Source organism: Podarcis pityusensis (assembly GCF_964106645.2).
Source record: "Podarcis pityusensis genome assembly, chromosome: 10".
NCBI classification, from domain to species: Eukaryota; Metazoa; Chordata; class Lepidosauria; order Squamata; family Lacertidae; genus Podarcis; species Podarcis pityusensis.
The window spans coordinates 28,490,628-28,513,406 of NC_138035.1; the positions used below are offsets into that span (position 1 = coordinate 28,490,628).

Consider the following 22,779-nt stretch of genomic DNA (forward strand, 5'->3'; position numbering starts at 1 on the left):
TCAGGGAAATGGGGAGAAATTAAAAATAAAGCTTGGAATGCAAAGGTACTCCCCACCCCACCGGCCAGACTGAATGTCTAGTTTTTGCCACAAGAGTCCTATCTATGCAGTTTGGGAAAAATACAAATGCGAGAGATTAGGCATTCACATCTGAAATAAGTAACGCTGCACTGCTCAGCCTTGCTACGCATACCGTAAGAGATCCATTCTGTGTGGTGGCTGTGTTCGTGTTCTGTTCTGCGTGCGCCTGTGTACTCCCATAGATTGTCAGATTGTGCTCGCTGGTCTGGCCTGCATAGTCCTGAGTGTGGGGTACGCCATACTCTGTGGGAATCCCATTCTGTGGGGGAGGTGGGAATGGGATTGTTGTGAATGGCTGGACCATCGTGTCAGGAGTGGCTGTCGGCTCCTGGTTACCCTGCAAGTGAAAAAGAAAACAGCATTTAATAATACCATCCCCAAAAAGAGCTCTTTCAACGAACAGTCTTTCAAGGGTCCAGATAAGTTCTCTTTCATTCCTCAACAAGAACACATACTTCCCAAAGAAGCAAGCAATCTTGTCTCCTGGAAACCATCTGCACGCATTTTCTTTAGCATATTTAATGTGTAACAATAAGTGATAAGATCAAGTTTTCAAGCTCAAGAGACCCCCCACAATCCTATTAACTGCAGAGAAGCATTCTATCAAACTGAAGTACTGGGTTCTTACTCATGGCACCAGAACAAAGCGTGTTTTTGTTGCAGTTTTGTTTTTGTTTTTTTAAAAAGAGGAAAATAAAACTGCAGAATATTAGAGCAGATTTGTACCCTGACATCTCATTAAACTTTAGAATGGGTATCAGTTGATACATTCTTTGTTTACTAGTGCAGACCATCCCTCCTTCACTGTAGCTCAAGGTAGATTGTTTCAAGGTTACTTAAGGAGCACCTCCACCTATTTGCTGAATAAAGTGCCCTGCCATCTGAGTCAACTCACTACCACTCATTAAGGCGTCCTTGTCATCAAGGGCAGTTGTAATGACTGCTTACCCCTTACCCTGCAACAGTTTAGTAGAAATAAAAAAAAAATTTCACCATCTATATTAATTTGTTTAAAATAATTAGTTTTAGTTTTAGTTTTAGTTTTAGTTTTGCAACTGTAAGCTGACAATGGAGTTTCAGAATGACACCCAAAGATAAAAACTTTTTTTTAAAAAAATAACATTAGTTAAGTTGACTTCATTGTTTCACAACAAAAATCTTCACAGCAGCAGTCAAAACAAAACAAACAAACAAAACAAAAACATTTTGTTTTTATGACTGAAGTGTTTTTGCTGTTCTAACAAATCAAAACCTTAACATTTGACCGAACCTTTTAAAACTGCCTGAGCCTCAGTAGAACCTTCTATCTGTCAAGCTTCATAAGGCTGAACCCCTCTTGACCTTTAGAAAGCGTTTTTAAAATCCTCAGGTTAGGTAGGTATTTGAACTGATGTGGTAGTGGTTGGTTTTAGCAGATTTTTACATGTTTTTATAAAGTGTACTGGTCTTACTAGATTACTGCTTAACTGTAATGGTTCTGTGCACCTCATGTTTAATTTTTACCTTTTTACGTTTTGCATTTTGGCATATTTTATCTTTTTAAAAAATTCTGGGGTTCTTCAGAAACACTTTAGGAAATAAGAAGCTGCCTTGAATTGAGACTTTGGGCCCATCTAACTTAGTACTGTTTACAGCAGGGGAGATGACCTGTGGCCTTTGGGTAGAGATGTTCTTGGGCTCCAAGTCCCATCAGTCCCACCCAGTATGGCTAGTGGTCAGGAATGATGGAAGCTGAAGTCCAGAAACATCTGGAGGGTCATGGGTAGCCCACACCTCACAACTGGGAGAGTGGCTGCCGGTCAAAACACGAGTTTTCCCTTCCTCCCTGGAGATACATAACTGCTGCTGAACCTTTTGCATGGATCAATTGTGCTTTATTGTCAAGCTATATAACCTTTGGGCTAGGCAGCAGAACACATTTTAGAAATAAAGGCTTTGAAGATGCCAAATGGAAACCAAACACATAATCACAGTGCCAGTTTACTGTAATGGCACTCCTTGCCTGCTTTTCCAAGAGAGGAAGGTATGAACAGCAGCGTTGAGAACACTGCACTTTCTCTCCCCTAATCATAAGCATCACTACTTTCAAACAATGCATTAATTATATTCATCCCAATTTGTGGTAACCCACAGAGATTGCCATGCCAGTGCACTGGGCTTCTAGTAGCACTTTCCCACAAATGCTGCTTCAGATGTATTAGATGTTTGACAGCTATTAAACAGATACGCTAAAAGCCACCCAGAGAACATCAGCCGAGTTCTAGCACTTTAGAATGATGATGAAGCTTTCTCAAGCACATGATTTCCATCACCCAACATGCACTCTTGAACAAAAATAGGTTTTCTTAGAGTCCACATACTGAAATCAGGAGAATGCACAAGGTATTTTTCAGAATTTAATGCTAAGTTGTGAGGAGACAACGCTAAAAGGCTCCCGCCCTAGCACAAGTCATTTACAATGACTCTGCTGCACAGAGAACATAAAAAGGATGTTAAGGTTTAAATTCAGATTAGACAGTTAGTTAAAATCCTTCTGCCTTAGATCTGAACCACATAGAAAGGCAAAAAATCTCTTGAACAGAGACTTTTAAATTGGATCAGTTTACCCAAAAATAAGACTGGGGTCAACATTTGCCAAAGGAGAACAAAACTCCTTGCAGCAAATCAAGGACATATCTTGCCTTTGCCCACATCAGAGGCAGGCCTCATCTCTCCAATTCATGGACCACAGCAAAAATCCACTGGCCCTGATAGCTACATAATGGTCAGGAAATAGAAAAGCCTCCAACTGCAGTCCTGTACCCACTTACTTAGGAGCCAGACCACTGAATTCAGTGGGACTTTTGAGTAGAAATGTGTAGGATTGCACCGTCAGCCACCTATGGAACTAAGGAAAAGCAAACTTCAGCTTAGGCATTATTATTCCTCTCACTCATGATTAGCAAGAAGTAGCTTGGCCCTGCAGACCTGCAGTAGCTGTCCAATATAATAACAACAACAACAACAACAACAACAACAACAATAATAATAATAATAATAATTTTATTTGTACCACACCCTCCCCGGCCGGAGAGGACCATAGAAAATGCCACACATGAAAGATACAAGCAAACATGTTGACTCCCATGCTGGTAAAACTGGCTGAAACCAACGAAGAATAGGATATACGGTAGTTTGCTGATTTGTCATGGATTCTTTAGCTGTGATTCCTACATTGCAGGGTTACACTAGATGGCCAACTATACAATTCTATATAATAATAACAAAGTATAATATATATATGTGTGTGTGTTTATGTATGCTGCCCATCTGATTGGTGGCATACCATATGATGATGATTTTTTAAATTATCATCGTATGTGTCAGGGGTTCAGGAGCAGAGGCAAGGGCAAGGGAGGAAACAGAGAGCGAGGGGGAGGAGGCAGAAGAAAAGATGAGTGATGACGACGACCCGAGATCTCCGAGTCTTTCCAGTGAATCAGAAGATTCACAGAAAGGAGCACCAGTGGCCAGGGCAAGGGGGGAGCCTAGGGGGACACCCCAGGAAGATAGAGCCAGAGGGGACTCAGAGGGGAGCAGTTGGAAATCGGGACCAGCGTCACCGCCAGAGAGCAGGGAAGAGGAAGGGCGCCAGGGATCAAGCGCTGGCAGCTCACAACAGGGGGGAGGGCACGAGTCAGGAGTGGCTACACCTCCATCGGGGAGCGAAGAAACGGTCAGACGGAAGGTGGAAGGTTGGGCGCGCGCGCCAAGTTCAAATGCACAGGAAGGTGGCGCAGTAGGCAGCCCGGAAAGGGAGCCAGGTCCTAAAGCCCGCCGAAAGGAGGGAGAAGAGTCAGGGGGGTCAGCGTCAGCGTCAGAGGAATCCCGGAAGGAAGAGACCCCGGGGGGGCAGAGGGACCCAGAGAAGAACAGTCAGGCGGAAAAGGTGGAGCAAGGCTAGGATATTAAGTTGGTGTACAAGGGGCGGAGACTCAGATGGAGCTTCGCCGATCTAACCATTAGACGTAGGGTTGCACGCAGCAGCTTGAGAATGGAAACTGTAACTCAATAAAGACTTTTATTTAATGATCGCGGGCTAGCGTGATCCTCTGTGAGCTAGGATCTGGAAGCAACTCTGACAGTATGGTTTAGCCCTTCTGGAACTGTGTCACCAAGCAACATGGCAGAGGACTTTCAGTCTGAATAGTTCTCCACAATAAAAGGAAAAGGCTAGAGCTATTCTAATTGACATGCCAGAAACAAGGAGTCCAGGGGGAACCATCCCAAAAAGGCTGCATCATAAGATCCCCACCCCCTCCCCGCAACATACATCAGCCCTTAGTTATACTGCACTCTGTTTAACTCAGATATTTTTCACGTTCCTCCCTCTGGCAACCTAGAGAGATTAGGTTGTACTGTATTTGCAGAACTGCTTCATAAGTTACTTTTCCCCAACCAAAAGATCAATTTCAGGGTTGGAAAACAAACATGTAGTTTGTACCATATGAAAGACAACAAGATTGTTTTCTATTTTGCAGGAAAAAGAGACGAGGAAACCGACGTATCCGTTCCTTCACTGCATACCTGCAATGCCCTTCATATATTACAAAATACATATCCGTACTACTATGAAAAATACATCAGGCTGTATAAAGCATCCTCAGTGTAGATGCAAATAATATGCCTACTCACAGATCTGAAGCAGCGCAGCTTGTTGCAACACTGAGAAACATAACCCAGAGACAGGGAAATTGTGCTTTAGCATAGCACAGAGGATCACTGTTGATTTTCTCCAAAGGGATCCACTGTACAAAATAGTCTTGCAGAAGAACACATGCAGAAGCAGGAGAGGGCTTGAAACAAACTAAGGAAACGTTCTCTGTGCATTATCAAATTGCCTGCAACTCTCATTTTAGGCAAAATGAAACTATGTTAAATTCAGAATACATCTAACGCCAGGTCATTCAGATACTGGCTGAATTCCAAATTTGTTCTGACACTAGCATATCTGGCCAGTGTCCCCTGGGAGTCATGTGATCATGCATGCCTGTAGCAGGGAGAAGGAGAAGGGCATTCAATGATAGCAGCGCACAGAGGCATACAGATAGCCTATACAATGACGACCAGTTTTATTTACTGAATCCCTACAGGACAAAAACACCATGTTTTCTACCATCACATAAAGTGCTGTTTCTGCATTTCTAAGCCACCAATATAATTGTTTTCCAGCTGTCAAGTCTCAGTGGTATCTTCTAGCTTATATATGAAACAGGCTCCCTCCCCCAACTTCCTTTTGTTCACACTGCAGGAGTGGGAAACCTGTGGTCCTCTAGCTGATGCTGAAATGCCACTCCCACCAGCCCCAGCCAGCATGGTCAATGGTTACGAATGATGGGAAATGATGTCTAGCAATATCTGAAGTGGGAGGCACAGGTTTCTCACAACTGTTCTGCAATTTGAGCTAAAAAAGTAATAACTAAATGTTGAGACACAGCTGGTGGATCGATTAGATTTATATACTTTCTCTCACACATCAAATGCATACATACAGTGTAATGGTGCTCTCAATATTCCATTCAAAGTAATAAAATAAGGAACAAAAAAAACCTTTCAATTTTCAACTGAGTATACATTCCATAACACTTTCACCTTGCTTAAAATTATTAGAAAAAACCTGACTTGGCTCCCAGTACGTTTCCGAGCACAATTCAAAGTGTTGGTGCTGACCTTTAAAGCCCTAAACGGCATTGGCTCAGTATACCTGAAGGAGTGTCTCCACCCCCAGCGTTCAGCCTGAGCTCCAGCTCTGAGGGCCTTCTGGTGGTTCCCTCACTGCGAGAAGTGAGGTTATAGGGAACCAGGCAGAGGGCTTTCTTGGTAGTGTTCGAAGTTTTATTCTGTTTTTAGTCCTCTGTTGGGAGCCATCCAGAGTGGCTAGGGAAACCCAGCCAGACGGGCGGGGTAGAAATAATAAAATTATTATTACTATTAATGTGATCTTACTCTAAGTAAAAAATGTAAAGGAAAATAGTTTATTTATTGTTTTAATTGTTCTAACCAGTCTGCAACTACACTTAGATCTCATCTACACTTCCAATTGTCCTGTGCCTAGAAAGTACGGGACCAAGCAGTTTTAGCGATGCCTAAAATTTTCCATTTTCCCCACCACTTTCCCCAGGAAAACCTGCTCTTTAGCACTGAACTGGAGCAAACATCAGTCCCAGAAAACCAGATTGATGTTTGCTCCGATTCAGTGGTAAATATCAGATTTTCCCAGAGGAAAGCAGTGGAACAAGCACAAGTCTGGACAAGCCCTTATACTCTCTTTCTTTCTTACACATTATTTCTTTCTACAGCCAATTTCTGCTAAAAACCTGATTTTTTTTTCCTACATCAAAGCAGCACTGAGAATGTATGGGGGACCTCACTCCCAACAAATATAGCAATCCTGTAAATCAAGGTTTGCAGCTATAGTCAAAGTTAATGCACAAAATGTAACATGAAGTTGTTAAGAAGAGGTGCAACAACAGTGGTGGTGCTATGTTTTTATTCTTTTGCAAAGAAGGAAATTTGACTAGCGATTACCGTATTTTTCGCTCTATTGGACGCACCAGACCACAGGACGCACCTAGTTTTTAGAGGGGGAAATCAAAGAAAAAAATATTATTCCCCCCCAGCCCCAAAGAGCAACGGACAGGCTGCACGCAGCCTGTCCGCTTCTCCCAGAGCTTCTCGGGGCTGCGGGGGAAGCCCGGGTCCCCCCCCCCAGCCCCAAAGAGCAAAGAACCAAGACCGCGAGCGGGATCCATAGCTGTGCAACCTCTCCAGCCAGGAGCTAAACCTCTCCAGCACGGCTAAAGAAGAAGACAAGGCAGCGAGCGCGATCCATCCCGCTCGTTGCCTTGGCTTCCTCTTTAGCCTTGTGCAGCATCTTTAGCCTTGCGCAACGGAATGGATCGCGCCCGCTGTCCACCGGGGCTGGACTAGATGACTCCTGGGGTTCCCTTCAAACCCTGCAATTCTATGACCTCGGAAGGTGTTGGGGGTCTCCACCACTGGAGGCTTTTAAGCAGCAGTTGGGGGACCATCTGCCTGGCGTTCTTTAGCTGTGATTCCTACATTGTGAGGGGGCTGGGCTAGATGACCCTCGGGTGACCCTCCCAACTCTATACAGTCCTACAGTTCTGCGGCAGGAGATCCACAGCCACTTCACACAATACCCACTCACAATTTTCATCCGAGAGACATGTGGCTTCAGTGTCTAGGTAGGTACCCCCCCTACCTGCCACACTTCCCCCGCCCCACTTAAGCTGAGGGAATTCCTGCCCAGAGAAGCTCCCAGGTGAGGCAAGGGTTAAGATCCGCCTCTGGTGGATCGCACAGCCTCCCGCGGCTGGAGAGGCACGCAAGGCTAAAGAGGAGGCTAGGGCAGCGAACGGGATGGATCGCGCTCACTGCCCTGGCTTCCTCTTTAGCCTTGTGCAGACTGGCGGTGTCAGTCCCTTCTCCCTCCTGGGGAAAAGCCCGCAAGAGCAGCGCGAAGCTTGTGTGGGGCTCTTGGGGGCTTTTCCTGCCTGCCTCCCCCCTGCATTCGCTCCATAGGATGCACAGACTTTTCCCCTTAGTTTTTAAGACGGAAAAAGTGTGTCCTATGGTGCGAAAAGGACGGTACTAGGTAAGATATTTGTGCACATGGAAAGTTAGGATGCATTCTTAAGATGGGTTATTTCTCTCTTGCAGTTCTTCAGTTCGTACTATCCTTTTCCAACAACTTATCTCTACTATGGACAATCTTGTTTGACTTGTCTTCATTCTGCCTACACATCAGCAAAGTGCTGGCTAACTACTGTGCTACTAAAGTAGAACTATTACTAAAATGGTTAGATACTGTCCATCATTTGAATTAGCATTTTTATTTTGCCTTGTTTTATCCAATCTTCTCAAGTGGGAAGGGGCAGAACCATGTGCCATACATACTAGGATTTTGTCTTTAAAGGAAAATCCTGAACCCCTCAAACTATGGTAGAAGCACTTTGCAGTATAACTCCAGTAGTAAACTAACAATAAAGCAACAGTGCAAGTCTTCACAAAGTTTTGATGCTGCCTATAATGATGTAAGCAGAATCCTTGCAGCTGGGCATCACTCAAGTCAATGTTTAATCCAATCGGTTATTATTCTTCCCTTACCTTTGACTTCTTAGTTAACAGAACTGTATCTATGAATATTTGAAATATTGCAGTTATAGTATCAGCAGTACAGACTGGAAAGAAGGAGAAGCTGTCCAAATAAATGCATCCGAGTCATTTCTGCTTCAGCTACACCAGGTTGCCCCTACCCCCTGAAATACTAGCGACACATAAATATAAAGGTTTGCATCAGGTTTCTGCTCAGAAATCAAATTTGGTGATCACAAAATCAAGGTCTCTTAAAAGGAATAAATGTGGGGGAAATGCAGAAATGTACTCTTATTTGCTCTGTGCACAGTTGATAATGTTGCAGTTTGTTCTGTTTTTCTGATTGGAATTTTGTGTTCAATCTGTCACCTGACAAACAAAAGTTGCAATCAACTCTGTCCCACCTCAAGAAATGAATGACCTAATTCAATGGCCACGAGGCTCTAGCATTCAGTTACTGCACATGTTAAGTCTTATCACCACCTTTCACATGTCAGGATGGAAAATGGCAATTCAATAACCTTCTCTTCTCATCAGTATCTCCAGCGCTCACGTATGCTTAAAGGTAGCTCCTTTAACTAATTCACTGGCCATGAGTCATACTTTAAAAATGAGTCTTACTTTAAAATGTTTGGAAAGTGCTATGTTTTTAGGGGGGAAGTTGTGCTGCTCTGCAGTTGCTGTAATTCACCAACAGTCATTGGAATAGAAGGCGAATCAGAGCAAATACAAATAAATAAAGCTGTGGGTTTGAAACAAACTCCCTCCCTCAAAAGAGCCGCAACCTATTAACTATTCAGTCCCAATACAGGCCTTCTACCTTAACGACATTGGGCCCCAGGCATTTTGAAGTCTTGAATGGTTCCAGATACTAACCCACGGGTCTATAAATATGGAAGTGTCTTCAGCATCAAAGGTACATGAGCTAGTTTTGGAATAGCCTGGGCTTGAAAAGCTGCCCTGCCCTTGATGGATGCGATCTCTCTGAACCAACCTTTTGTTTCCAGAGCACTCAGTTTTCCCCTACCTGCATCATACACAAGCTTTGTCTACCAACTCATAATCATCACCATGAAGCACAACCAACTGTTGTATATTTGTTTATGTTCATTTTGCTAAAAAAAAACCTCTAGGGAATTAAAAGTCTAAACATACGGGTAAAATTCAAGAGAAAATTTGTTTTGTGGGGTGAAACGCAGTTTTCCTCAGTGAGGCTTCTCAGCACAAAAGAGGTACCTGTTGTCATGGAAGTTTGTAACTATCATTTTTTGTTCTGTGCCATAGCTGTTTTTTGCCTGCCAACCACCTTCATACTGATCCTGCCAGAACTAGCAGTAACATGTATGGAGATCGAAGCACTTTACTTATTAAATTTATAGCCTGCCCTTCCTCCCAAAGGAGCCCAGGGTGGCACTTAATGTACAACTTTCACACGTCTGGCATGCTAGCATGTCTACATGCCAGTCACCAAAGCACTACTAATCACTTCAAATAATAGGTAGCTGGAAGCACTCTTCACTGTAATCCAGCAATAATACTAACCAGATACAGTAAGAACAAAGAGGAATCTTTTGCCATTATCCCCAACATTTATACAGAAAGATTCCATGAACTTATGTACTTCTTGAAGTACACTTACTCTCCATACAATGGGGCTCCTTGGAACCATGACCAAACCTTGAAAAGTTTTTCTGGTATTTGCCAATGCAAAGTATCTACCACTTGGTTGAAGTCACTATTACTCATTTAGCTTCAACAGTGTACAATAAACTGTACAGAACACAGAATCAGCAGGGTCCCTGTCCCCAAATGTTTACAGTTTTAATTAAACAGAGGAGAAGGAAGAGTTTGTTCCAGGATGAATGTGTGTCAGTACTACAGCCTGTTCTAGGGGGTTATAACCTATCCAAATAATAGGTCATGGTCAACCACAACTTGATTCTACAACTTAACTGGACAAACCCTTACTTCATACAAATTACATTTAGGAATCTGGCATTTCCATAGTTCTGGGTATTGCTAATCTTCAAACACTGGACAAAAAACAAAGTCCCAACAGAAATCATAGCCACAAAGCAAGAATGGGAAAACAAAAGATGATAACATGAGGAACTGTGTACAGAAATAGGCAAGCTGTGGTTAGACTGTTGGACTAAGATCCAGGAAACCAGGATTCAAATCCTCACTCTGCCATAGTGTGCGCTGGCTGTCCTTGGGCCAGTCATCATCTCTCAGCCTAAACTTTCTTACAGGGTTGTTGTGAAGATAAAATGGGGAGAGGATGAACCTTGAGCACCTTGAGCTCCTTGAAGGAAAGATAGGGAATAAATGCAATAATCAATCAATTAATGAATCCAAAAATCAATCAATGATCACAGAGCTTCTTGGTCAACATCTGGTATGGACCAGCATCTCCAAAACATGATTAGATATACAAATGATATGACATATTTAACAGAATTAATGGGAAAGATAATTCCTGATAGAGGGTCAACAGATTATTTAGAACTTGGTCACTAAGACACTACTGGAAGTCTCATATATTCTTTTAACCTGGGCCCTGTGGTATCTTTTGGTGTAAGGAACAAAGAGCCCCTTAGTATTCACTGAATCTGTTAAATTTCATATATATCAAGTAATCATTTATATCTCTTCATGTTGCTAGAACCAGCATAGACTGTCCTCCTGTCCTTCCTACTTTTATAGAGAGCAACTCCAAGTGAAAATCAAGGATTGGGCAGAAACCTTAAGAATCAGCAGCCAGTTAAAACAGGAGGTGGGGAAAAGGACGGAATGGGAAAGAGGGGGGAAGATAAGCATATGGAATTAATTGGTGAGTGTTGGATGTCTTGGAAAGGGCTGCTGAGCTTGAAAAAAAGATGTGAGCCTGGGCTCTACAGACGGACATTACTCGGTTTCCCTTCTGGGGGAAAGGTATGCAAGTGCAACGTAGCACATTTTATGTAAAGCCTCACTCCTCTTGGAATCTTCAGTTTCTAAAGCTTTCATTCCCATGTTACTGTTGCTGGAGGCTGCATATGCAGAGGCATATGCATCAGTCCCAGCACAACAAAAATGCAGCACAAAGCAGAAGGGATAATAGGAGCTAAACTACCCCAAGGCAATCACTCTCCTTCCCTGGAAACAATACCACATATCTTTGTCATAGAGGGGCAATGGAAGGGATGACAGGTGGAGACTGGAACTGCTCTCCAATAACAAAACACACACACACACACACACACACACACACACATACACATACACACACACCATGGAAGAGGCATGCAGTTCGGAAATACAGGCAACTCCTCATTTGAACAAGGGTTGCATTCCAGCTCATTGTGCACATTGGTGAAGTGCACATAAGCCCACCCAGGGTCAAAAACTGTGCGCATCAGCGGTCACATGCCAATCAAACACATGAAAAACGATCACCGCCTGTACTTCTTGATCCAGCATTGTCAACTGAAGCCCAAGTGGCCTTGGGAGGTCAATGCATCTTTTACCAGATTTAGTTGGTCAACCCACTCTTGGACAGGGATAGTCTTGCTACAGTGAAGCAAACTCTAGTAACCACCTGGATTACACTGGATTAGTGTCATACTTTATATATGGTGAAATGACTCAGAAGCTTTAACACTTTGTCAGTGAGTGCTGTTCATATTACATCTATTTTGAAATAATTAAATTGGGTGCCTATTTGCTTCCAAACACAAATTTACTGTACTTTAAAGCCCTAAAAGCCTTGGGACCCATATGCATAAAGGAACACTTCTTCCCATGCCAGCCTGCTCTGATATTGAGATCTTTTGTAGATGCGCTTGTCTATGCACCACTTTTAATGGAGCTCTCTTATGTGGTCAGAAGGGTCAGCACCTTTTTGGTGGTAGTATCCTGACTTTGGAATAAGACATTTCCATTTGTCCAGGCATTCTGGTGATGCCTTATTTGGAATTGCCTTCCCTGCTCCCTGGTATTAAGCTTTTAACCAGCCTTTTATCTTATTGTTTATTACAGAGTTTAATACTGTTGTATGCATATACTATGTGAACAGTTGCAGTAGTAAGATTTCTATACTGCTGATAAACTAAGTCCTCTGGGAAGTTTAGAGACCTACTTTTAGAATAAAACACACAATTCAACTGTTTGTTTGTTTTTATTTTTTTAAACTAAAATCCAAACCCTGTACATACCAAAAAGAGTCTTAATGTAAGCACAAGTGCAAACACCATAAAAACCAAAAGGGGCAAAATAAATTAAGTGCCAGAATTAAAAAAGCATATATATATATATATACACACACACCACCCTTGAATCATCTGATGAAGGGTTGTTAATAACTATTTTAAGTGAACAAACAAAACTTAGCTTCCAAATCTGTCTCACATTCTACCTGTTTTCTTAATATCCTTTGTAATTTCTTCCACCACCAGCTGGGAAAGCAGCTTTTTGGACACCCTCTTATTCATCTTTTGAGGGAGTACAGTAAGCCTGCAACTTATGTGGGGCTACGCTCTGGGGAACGTGCCAAAAGCCAAAATCACGTATAGCCAAAACACATTGGGTTCAATGGCAGGTAGTTTGCCAAGGTCATTTTCCTCAGAACTCCTCCCCCTTTTATTTTATTTTTTTTGCGACACATACAAAGCTGAATACACTCAAGTTAAATGTGCATAAATTGTGGGCTTATTCTAAAACAGTATAGGTGGTATTCAACTACTTAGTCATGCCTATTAACTTAGTGGATTTTTATTACACTATACCTTCCTTTCTGTTTCCTGATGTTGTACCCCTTAAAAGTATGGCTAGTTCAAGGTTACAGAGTTTTGCAAATACTGTACATTGCCAGAGAAACACAAAATCAGCATCAAATGTCTATTTGGGGGAAATATACTGGCCTGTACTTATACTACATAGTTAATGGCAGCTGAAAGGCCTTGAAAACTTCCAGAGAATATAATCCCAACAGAGGTTATCGAGGCCTTTCCCTCAGTCCTTTTATCTGCACGAGGGAAAAACTTTAGTTCAACTGCATTGGTAACAATTCATTTTGTTAAACTTGTACAAACTCTCAACATGGATGTATATTTAAAGTGGTTTAATGCTTACTTGTAAAGGTCACTGAGCTTATCTGGCAATTCTGTCACAGTTTCCAGCTCTGCTGCAATGATAATGTAACTTCGCCTGAGAACGACCTCTATACGAAGCCCCACAGCTATCCTCAATAGCCTCTTTTCAAAAGCAGCAAAAGATACAAATGACTTCTTCCAGATAAACAGCATCACACTCCTTGGAATATAGATACCCTGGAAACCTAGGCTGATGCATCCAAAACCTACATCACTGTGAAAGATCATGTACAATCAAGAACACAATCTAGGCATAGCCTCAACCTCAAAAGACTTAGCTGAACTGACACACACTCCTGTTTCCTGAATCCAAAAGACCATCTGTGATAGCTTCTTCAACACACCAGCCTTCACTTTAGAAACCACCATAAATTCAAACAATTTATGTTTGCAATCTGATGCACTTCTTAGTCCATCTGCATGATAACTCACAGCATCCCAGTAGGTTTTCATGGCTAAACCGGGATTAGAACATTCTAATCCTGTTTTAACATTATGATAAATCTCTTTAGTCAGCAGCTGATCTAGCTGCAATCTACTTCTCCGAGTGTCTACTATGACAGTGCTTGATTCTGGGAGGCTCTACTGACCACGATGATTTTATAGTGTTGTATCCAAGCCCTTCCTGCTGTGAACACAGTGGGGATTCCTATACAGTAGTACCTTAGTTGTTGAACTTAATCCATTCTGGGAGTCTGTTCAACTCCTGGAACCATTCGAAAACCAAGGTGCGGCTTCCAATTGGCTACAGGAGCTTTCTACACTCAATCAGAAGCTGGGGAAGCCACGTTGGACATTTGGCTTCTAAAAAACGTTCGCAAACTGGAACACTCACTTCTGGGTTTGCGGCATTGGGGAGCCAATTTGTTCGGGGGCCAAGGCATTTGACAACCAAGGTACCACTGTACACAGTTGGTCTTAAACGTGGCGATAGCAGGCAAAGGCTTGGGATATATGCCACTACACACTCTAGCCAGACCCAAGAGACCCAACTAAATACAAAATAAGGCATAACTAGCTTCATGATAAAGTCTGAAATCCTAGAAGAGATTTCAGCAGAGAATGGGGTTTGCATTTTTTTGTCTGATTAGCCAAGGGACTAGCTTCAGCCAACCTCTGTTGATGCTTCACCTTGCTCCTTGAATCTTGCCACTCCACTAACTGCTGCCAAGACAGCAGGAGCTAGAGCTCACAGGCTAGCTTAGTGAGTCAACACACCACAGGATACAGGTTTGGAAACAAGATTATCTGTCAGCCAACAGAGGTACTAAGATGGGGGTCTTAACAGAAAAGTTGAGCCTTGGGGTGAAAGGAAATGCATTAAGGTACTACTTGGGTGGTAACAGAAAGAAGAGTAGCAAAATATGTTTCCTCCAGTGATAATAAAGGGCCAACATGCAGACCCATCTATCTCCTGAGGCACCAGAATTACCATCATGCTGTACGGCCTTCATGGCATTTAATATTTAAACAGGCCAATAAATATTTCAGGACACAGCCATCCCAATAAGAACTCTATTAGGATAAAAGCATACACTAATACTGGAAGGCCACGACCGCATCTTGTCCAATGCCCCCTCCTTTCTGAAGCCTCCACTGGGCCCCTGAGAAATCCAACGGTTTGTGATTGTTGCAACTTCAGTTACCTTCCAACAGCAGAGCCGGCAATGCGCTGAAGGAAGAGTTGGAAGACCCAGCCCTACCATATTATGGAACAGACACCAATTGATTATATTACCACGGCCACTTCTATGGAAACATCAAAGCAGCTCCCCTCCACCCAAATTATTCATCTTTTTAATCCAAAAGAATAGATACATTAAAGCCACACATTATTGATTTCTATCATCTTTATGCTACTAGGTTCTTCCCCAAAGGTTAGGTTCATTTTTTAATAAAATGAAATCTTGAATGCAGCCTTCTGTGCCAGATTACCAACCACCGAACCCAGAGGCAAGTCCGTTGACCACCCCCAACAATTTCTCGTCATACACTGCGTTATTTGTTGTTCACCTGACAGTAACTCTCTCGCTCTGCAAGATAACATTTGTGAAAAGCTTTCTGACAATAGGAAGCTACATGCTTCCTATTAGTAAGAGCCTATTTTCTTTATGTCTTTTGCATAACTGGTTTTATCTTATAGCACTGGCATACTACTCCTTTCATTCTAGAATTTCAAGGGAGTGAGCTAGTTTAGTAAATCAAGTTAGCTACTAAAGCACTCTTTGTTTCCTTCACTTCAAAATGGGTGATTTTAGAAAAACAGATTTCTGCCTAGGGTGAGGCGGAGGACAACTTATTTATTTAATGTATGTATATCAGATTCTTTCAGATCAGTGTTTAAGCATCACAGTAACCCTCTAATATGGTTATGACGGAGGATGAAATTAGACACTACATGGGGCTGCCAGCAAAAATGTCCTGTTTTAGTATCAAGGTTAAAGGTAATGAGACTACCTGAGCATTCATTACAAGTCAGTTGCTAGAAGAAAAAGTTCTGTCCATTTGTTATTCTGCACGTCCTTTTCCAAACTCACAAGAGAAACACTGCATTTTCCTTTCATTTTCTAAAAACTGCAAGATCAATTAAATGAATTATAAGCCCTAGCAGTAACTGTATTCCAGGCATACTAAAACCCAACCTGGTAAGGGTTTCTGTATTTGTAGACCTCATGGTTGGAAGTGGTTAGAAGTAAAAGGCTCCAATTCAAATTATACTTCATGCGCCCTGGATTTGAGATTGGGAGAAATGTTGAACAGGCCTTGAGTTTACCGCTCCTTCCTCAAACACCAAATAAACTGAGACCCTGAACTCAAACAAACACAAGGTCCTTAAGTTAACACAGCATTCCTCCATCCTCAATGGAGAGGTGGGAGGGGACAGAAGGGTTGGTATCCAAACATTCCTTTTCCATTCCAATATAAAATTACAAGGAGGTTTTAAAACTTTGTTTAATACATTTATGTGCCATCCTTTCACAACACAGAACAGTTCATATAAAAACAAATGAAAACAATATACAATCAGCAGCAGCTACACACAGAGAGAACAAAACAAGCGCCAAACCAACCCAATGCCTTCTACTGTAGTTCATTTCATAGCCAAAGACTCTAATCCTTGTGGCCAATGTTTTATTTTCATTCAATCAAGAAATGTAGACAGAACAGAAGCACAGAAATCATGGAGGCTCCAACTGAAAGAGGCAGGTACATGGGTCCCAGTCTATGAAGAACTTGGATGATAATTAACAGCCAGTGTGACAATGCTAATGATTATGTCTCCAAAGCACAGCATTCTGCAGCAGCTGAAACATAAGAGATATCTTTAAGGGCAGTCCCATGCATTTCACTAATATTATCTGAAGAGGCCCCTATGCCATTGTGACTGGATATTACGGCTTAGAGGGCTTTTCTGTGAGCAATGACGCATTACCCTCTCAGCCTACACACCGATTGTTCACGAAAAACTGGAGCACAAGAGGGAGATCCAAGTGGCCAAAGCTTTCAGAACAAAGCACATTATTTGGGGTAATATACAGGAACTGAAAGGAACAGACTTTGTGCAAGGCAGGGATAAAGGGAGTTGCTATGGATGCTGGAGGCAAGTCTCGAGAAGGCTGAACAGGAACTGAAAATGTCTGAAGGAGCTGGGATGTCAGATAAAGCTATAGATCTGATATGTTGCAGCAGCCAGAATTTGGAGTATCAGTGAATAGTGAATAGGAAAAGTATTTACTGGGGTGTGTGTGTGTGTGTGTGTGTGTATAGATATATATAGATATATCTGCATATTGCAATGATGAATTAATCACAATCTTATACCAGACAGGTAGCTGGAAAAATTAACAAATTAGGTGTATGTGAAGATCTCCTTACAGGTGAATTAAATACTGAAGCAATTTGATCACACCTTTAAACCAATTATTCATATGTGCAATATGTCACACATACTCATCTAAAAATGATTTAATACGCCATTTTTCTCTCTCCTTAGTGCAAGAATAAATAACACAATTCAGAGGACTCCCATTCTTCTTTACCTGGCTTATGAATGTCAAGCACTCTAATGTTTTATCTGAACCAGCTTCCAGAATGATAATGAACTTGGAAGTTACTCATTCAACAATACATTATATGTGTATCACCAATTCCTTTCTAAAGTTCTTGCCTGGCACTATCATCATATGGAAAGATGTGTGACACCTTAAAGTAACCCTGTACAGTAGAAAATTTCTCATTTGAAGTCACTGCAATCCTCTGCAGTCTGTTCAAATAAATACAATTCATATCCAGATATCGGATGGCATTTCACAGCTTAATCACTAGCTATTCCTTTCCGATTCACTGCTTACTATTAAATAACAAAAGCATACCTAATTTTTCAGACAACCATCCCACTCAGGTTATTCCTCAGGGTCCTCCCAACTTAAGCCTCTTGTTGAATTCTTTTTTGCCAGATGTGCATATAATTTATATTGGAGCAAAGTAATTTTAGTCCCCCCATCAGAGCTGCACTATTTCTGCACTGGGGTTTAGTTTACAAAAGGACTAATAGGCTTCCTTATCTATGGGGAAGAAAACAAAAAGGAACTGCTGTTGCCTTGTCTCCACCTATCATCTAGCTATCTAGCTCTTATCTCTTTAGCCCATCAGTACCTAACACTCTGAGAATTCTAAGACTCTCAAGAAAGATTCATTCTCTCTCACACAAAAACAGAAACATTTCATTCCAGTGAGGAAAACTCAGTATGGTTTTTAAAAACAGTGCCACTGTCTGCATTCTGGGGCCATTTTCCTTCCCATCATCTGCATCACATCAACCTCAACAACTGCTCTATTCTTTTTGACTGCCTGTTGCCAATAAAAAGAAAAAGAACAGCACTGTGTGCTGAAAAACACACTCCCCTGGCTTCCTGGTCCTCTACGCTTGAGGGTTTGGAAGATGGTCTTCTATTTGTAGCCTTCTTCCCAGTTTGTACCTTAAACCCCCAAATCAGAGAGTTAAATCTTCACCCCTAATTTCCCATTCTCCCAGGGTTTCTTCAGACATTAACTCCTACAGGATAAGCACTTCTGCTTAAGAACTTGCATGCAAGCTACATGCCAACTGTTCCACGCAATGATCACACATGCATTTATTTTGCTACATTTCCAATTCTTGAAAGCCACAGCCAATAGTGGAATCACATATGGTATACTTTATGTAGTTTGCACGCAATTTCTCACGTGTCACTGCTAACCACATAGAACAGCTGTGATGTTTGAAGCATTCCTAAAAAAGTGTCGATGTGGAAAGAGAGAGTCATGCTATGATTTGATAACTGTTGGTATTTTTTTTTACCTTCTGCTTCTTATTGTACTAAATCTTAAAAGAGGTAAAGATACACATGTATACACACATACACATATGAAAAACACATACTTTCTGCACATTATTCATTTAAATTTGATTAAATAGCCACATCTGCGCCAGTGATATTCATTAGGAGACTGTCATGGACCAACTGAAATGTAAGGAACAGTTTAGAAGGATTGCAAGCCTAATAAAATATATATTTTAATATATAGGAAGCAAGCTGTTTTCCATGTGTGTATACAAGTACTCATACCGGCACATGACAATTCATGTGCCCTTTGTGCACAGTGTTAGAAATTAGCCACAGTTTAAAAACCTTTGTCTTAGTTCATGGTTAATACAATTTCCATTTCCACTGTGTTTGTTTCTCCTTATTGTATACCAGGACAAGTGAATTGTTGTAAGAGCAAGCTAAAATCAAGCAATGTAGTTGGGATCATAGAATCACAGCATTGGAAGGAACCCCGAGAGTCATCAAGTCCAACCCCCTGGAGAACAGAAATTCCATTGTGTTGACCATAACCTAGATTTAAGGCGTTATTTGGCACCTAGCTTATAAATCTGAGTTTCTAACACTGTGGAGACCTGGCTTTCTGATGAGCATTCAGGGGAGCAACCACAGTTGTGTAGACCAGAAGAATGCTCTTTGAGGACTTGGACTATGGATGGTACAACAAAGAGGGAACAATTGGGTCTCCATGTACTGCTACGCTACTGAGCTATGCATATCACATTCATGTTGTTGTCCCTGCCCACATGGATCCAATATTTATATAAAACTTTAGCAGTGTAAGAGAACTCAACAGGGGCGAGATTACTACACTACTAATGCTATGTGTGATTATGGCTTCAGTAAATTTTCAAGGACAACATATATAGGTGCAATGGCACTCTCACACAGTGCTAATATTAAAATCCCCTCTTTCTATGCTGGTAGAGTCTTTGTACTGATTCTGCCATTCTTCCCCTACATCTCTTTCAAGTTCCCATTAACTGCGCTAATGTTTTTCCTCTCCTCTTCTCATCAGAATTACCTTGCTTCTAACTGGTTATGCGATCATTCCCTTTGCTCCCTTCTCCCACTTTCACCTTTGAATCTACATAGGTGCATCACTACTGCATACAAAATGAGACCTCAATCCATGTGCCAGTTCCCTTTCCTTAGATTATGTGCTGCCTCTATATTAAGAAGCTGCCACCCAGACTCTGAGGAAAGGGCACCTTACAGCTGACAGATTTTTTAACCCAATTTATTCTTATTTACCTGTGTTACGTCCAGTTTTGATGGAAGACAGAAGAATGAAAAGTGCTAAGAATTGTACTGTTTGATGTAGGAGGTGTGGCGATTAGAAACCGAAGCAAAACTGGCTAAAACAATGGTTCAGTCTACAAGCAAAACAATAACAGGGGCTGTATAATGATTACATAAATCTTAGTTGATTAGTTTTGTGAGTTGAAGTCAATTAATTAATTCTGCACGTGAGAAAAACAACAGGTCTAAGAAATAAAGGGCATTTGTTTTTAGATGATGTGTCACAGAAGACATCATAATAGATGAGGGATTTGCCTCTTTTAAAATGGTTCTTAACTGCAGTTTTTATAAGCAATGCTATTAAAAAATATTTTAAAATGCTTTAAAATCTGCTTACCCATCAAGAGAACCTTTATAGTTGATTAAAATGTTTTAACTGAATTGTAAATAACTAAATAGACTCACTAAACCCTCCAAGTGCCCCAAAATTCCAACAAAAATAAAGTCAACCAAAGGTAGTTGCTGCAGACCAAAAATCTATATGTGAAGACTACTGTCTCTAAAGCAGAATCTTGTTACTGTCATCATAGGATTAAAAAAAAACACTCTCACTATCAATCCACAATAGATTACTGATCTTGACTTGACATGCTTCTTAACGTGATTTGTCAGAAACACTGGAAAGGACTTAGCATTCCATAAAATATACAAAGACTTCTTTTTATAAAAAGTGCGCTGAACACACATGCATGTGCACAAACTTACTCCCAAGTATGTCTCACATCGTGCCCTGCACATTATCAGGTTGTGGCAGATATTGAAGGAAAAAACCAAAGAATTGTAGAGTTGGAAGGAAATACAAGGGTCATCTAGTCCAACCCTCTGCAGTGCAGAAATGTTTTGCCCAATGTGGGGCTCAAACCCACAACCCTGAGATTAAGAGTTTCATGCTCCATCACCTGAGCTACAGAAACCCCAATTGTTGTGAAGCAGTCACTAAGTTTCTGTGTACGGTTTCCCCAACGCTGTGCTAGCTGAGGCTGATGGGATTTGTAGTCCATAGCATTTTGCAGGCGCCAGATTGGGGAAGGTTGGTGTCACCTTTTTATTGCAGACTAAACCAATGCCTTCCTATACACTCTCTAGTTTTTAAATAACTAATGTTGTATTCTGTGGCTACCGTATAATGGATTCTTTTGCAAGTTAAGAGGGATTATTATTTCAAGTTGGAGTAGAGCAGGTCAGTGTTCTCTAGCTGATACAGCAAAGCCTAACTAAGCCAAGGAAGAGCATAACTAAGCCAGAACTAATAACTCAGCTGACAGAGTCCATTCTCCCTGCAGATATGACACCAGCAACATCAACCAGGGTAGAGTCATTATGCACTTTAAAGAGAACCCAGAGAAAGGAAAAACAATTAAACAATTGCTCGTGGCAGGGTTAGAAAACCCTTAATTCCCACACCAGGGAATGTCTGACCCTGCAATAACAACTCATAAGGTGCAACTAGCTCATACAGACTGGGAAGTAATTCTGCACTCCTAATGCAGCTCCTGTCATCTTGCGTGAGCATCATGACTTGGGTGTATATGGCTTTGCTAGAAAACCACAGCATCCCTCAGGGTAGTAGTAAGAATGGGGGAAGGTTCATCAAAGTAAAAGATGTGGGAGGTAAGACTGTAGTGGCTTTGCTGAAGAAATTTGGAGGGAAACGTTTTAGGGGAGAAAAGGGCTGTGCTTGACAAGTGGAGAAGGGGGTGATTTTCCAGGCACAGGTTTACATTCTATGATTTACTCCCATTCAGTCAGAATACTTGGTATTAACAAAGAGTTCAGCAGCTTGAAGAACTCTGCATCCATTTTAAAAAGCAGCTTCTGGGAATGTCAGTGCAAATATTATGCTTGAAAGGGTGCATTCAATGTATGGTAACGCCGCAGAAACTGCGGGGGCAGAGTAATAATTCCACACTTCTTAATTTACAGAGTCAACTAAAGTCAACTTGACTTAGACAATTTGGGTGACCTTGGCACATACACTTTTCTCTTTTTCTTTTTTTAAGATCAAAATATATTGAAGCAACCAGGCAAATAGAAAGAAATGGCAAAAAAAAGCATAGAAGCTGGAGAGGAAGAAGGAAGCAGCTGCAGCTGACAGCAGATCAGCTCCCTATTGGTCAGAAATGCCCACATATACATATCATGTCCTCCAATTACTTTTCTCACAAGCAGGCCAAGCTTTCCAATTAGAAGTTGCACAGTATTAATTCACTGTAATCTCAGCCATCATGAAGAACTCATGCTTTTATCAGTATAGCCAGAAGATGTGCTTCCACAAGGAGCCATCATGTGCCTTTATCTGTAAATGACTCTGGCCAACTCTCCACAGTCCATTAAGCTAATAAATCATGTTGGGACCTCTTCTTCAAAGGATATCGAACCAATACTTTGCATGTTTGCAACAGTATTAATATAATGGCTGCAAAAGACTTTCCAGCGAAACAGCCAGAAATAGAACCCTGATCTACCAATCCCCAGTCCTGAGCTCTATCTTTCTAAGCTACCTTTTTTCCACAACTAGAAATCTATTAAATTGTTACGGCTTATTCTTGGGACACAGATTTGAGCAAATGGCACTGGTGTATCAGATTCCCCTTTATACAACTTCCCAGCTTAGGCTCATTAAAAGCAGCTTCCGACTTCCTGAGACTATGGAGCAACAAGGGCATAAAACAATCTGTCCAGATCCAGACCAGTTTAAAATCCCCAGTAAGGAGGGATTTCAAGGATTCCCTCTAGGATCT

General features: G+C 41.5%; 1 protein-coding gene across 23 annotated transcripts in view; it reads right to left on the reverse strand.

Annotated features, from left to right (window-relative positions):
• RBFOX2 (RNA binding fox-1 homolog 2) overlaps nt 1-22,779 on the reverse strand; it is a gene marked incomplete at its 5' end in the record, with an annotated part of 176,846 nt that overhangs the window by 68,094 nt on the left and 85,973 nt on the right. For all 23 annotated transcript variants that reach the window (XR_013977061.1, XR_013977062.1, XR_013977063.1 and 20 more), the window contains one exon: nt 194-418. Coding sequence is in view for 20 of the 23 variants with exons in the window: in XM_080971770.1 (XP_080827896.1) it covers nt 194-418 (225 nt within the window). The remainder of the gene's footprint in view (nt 1-193; nt 419-22,779) is intronic.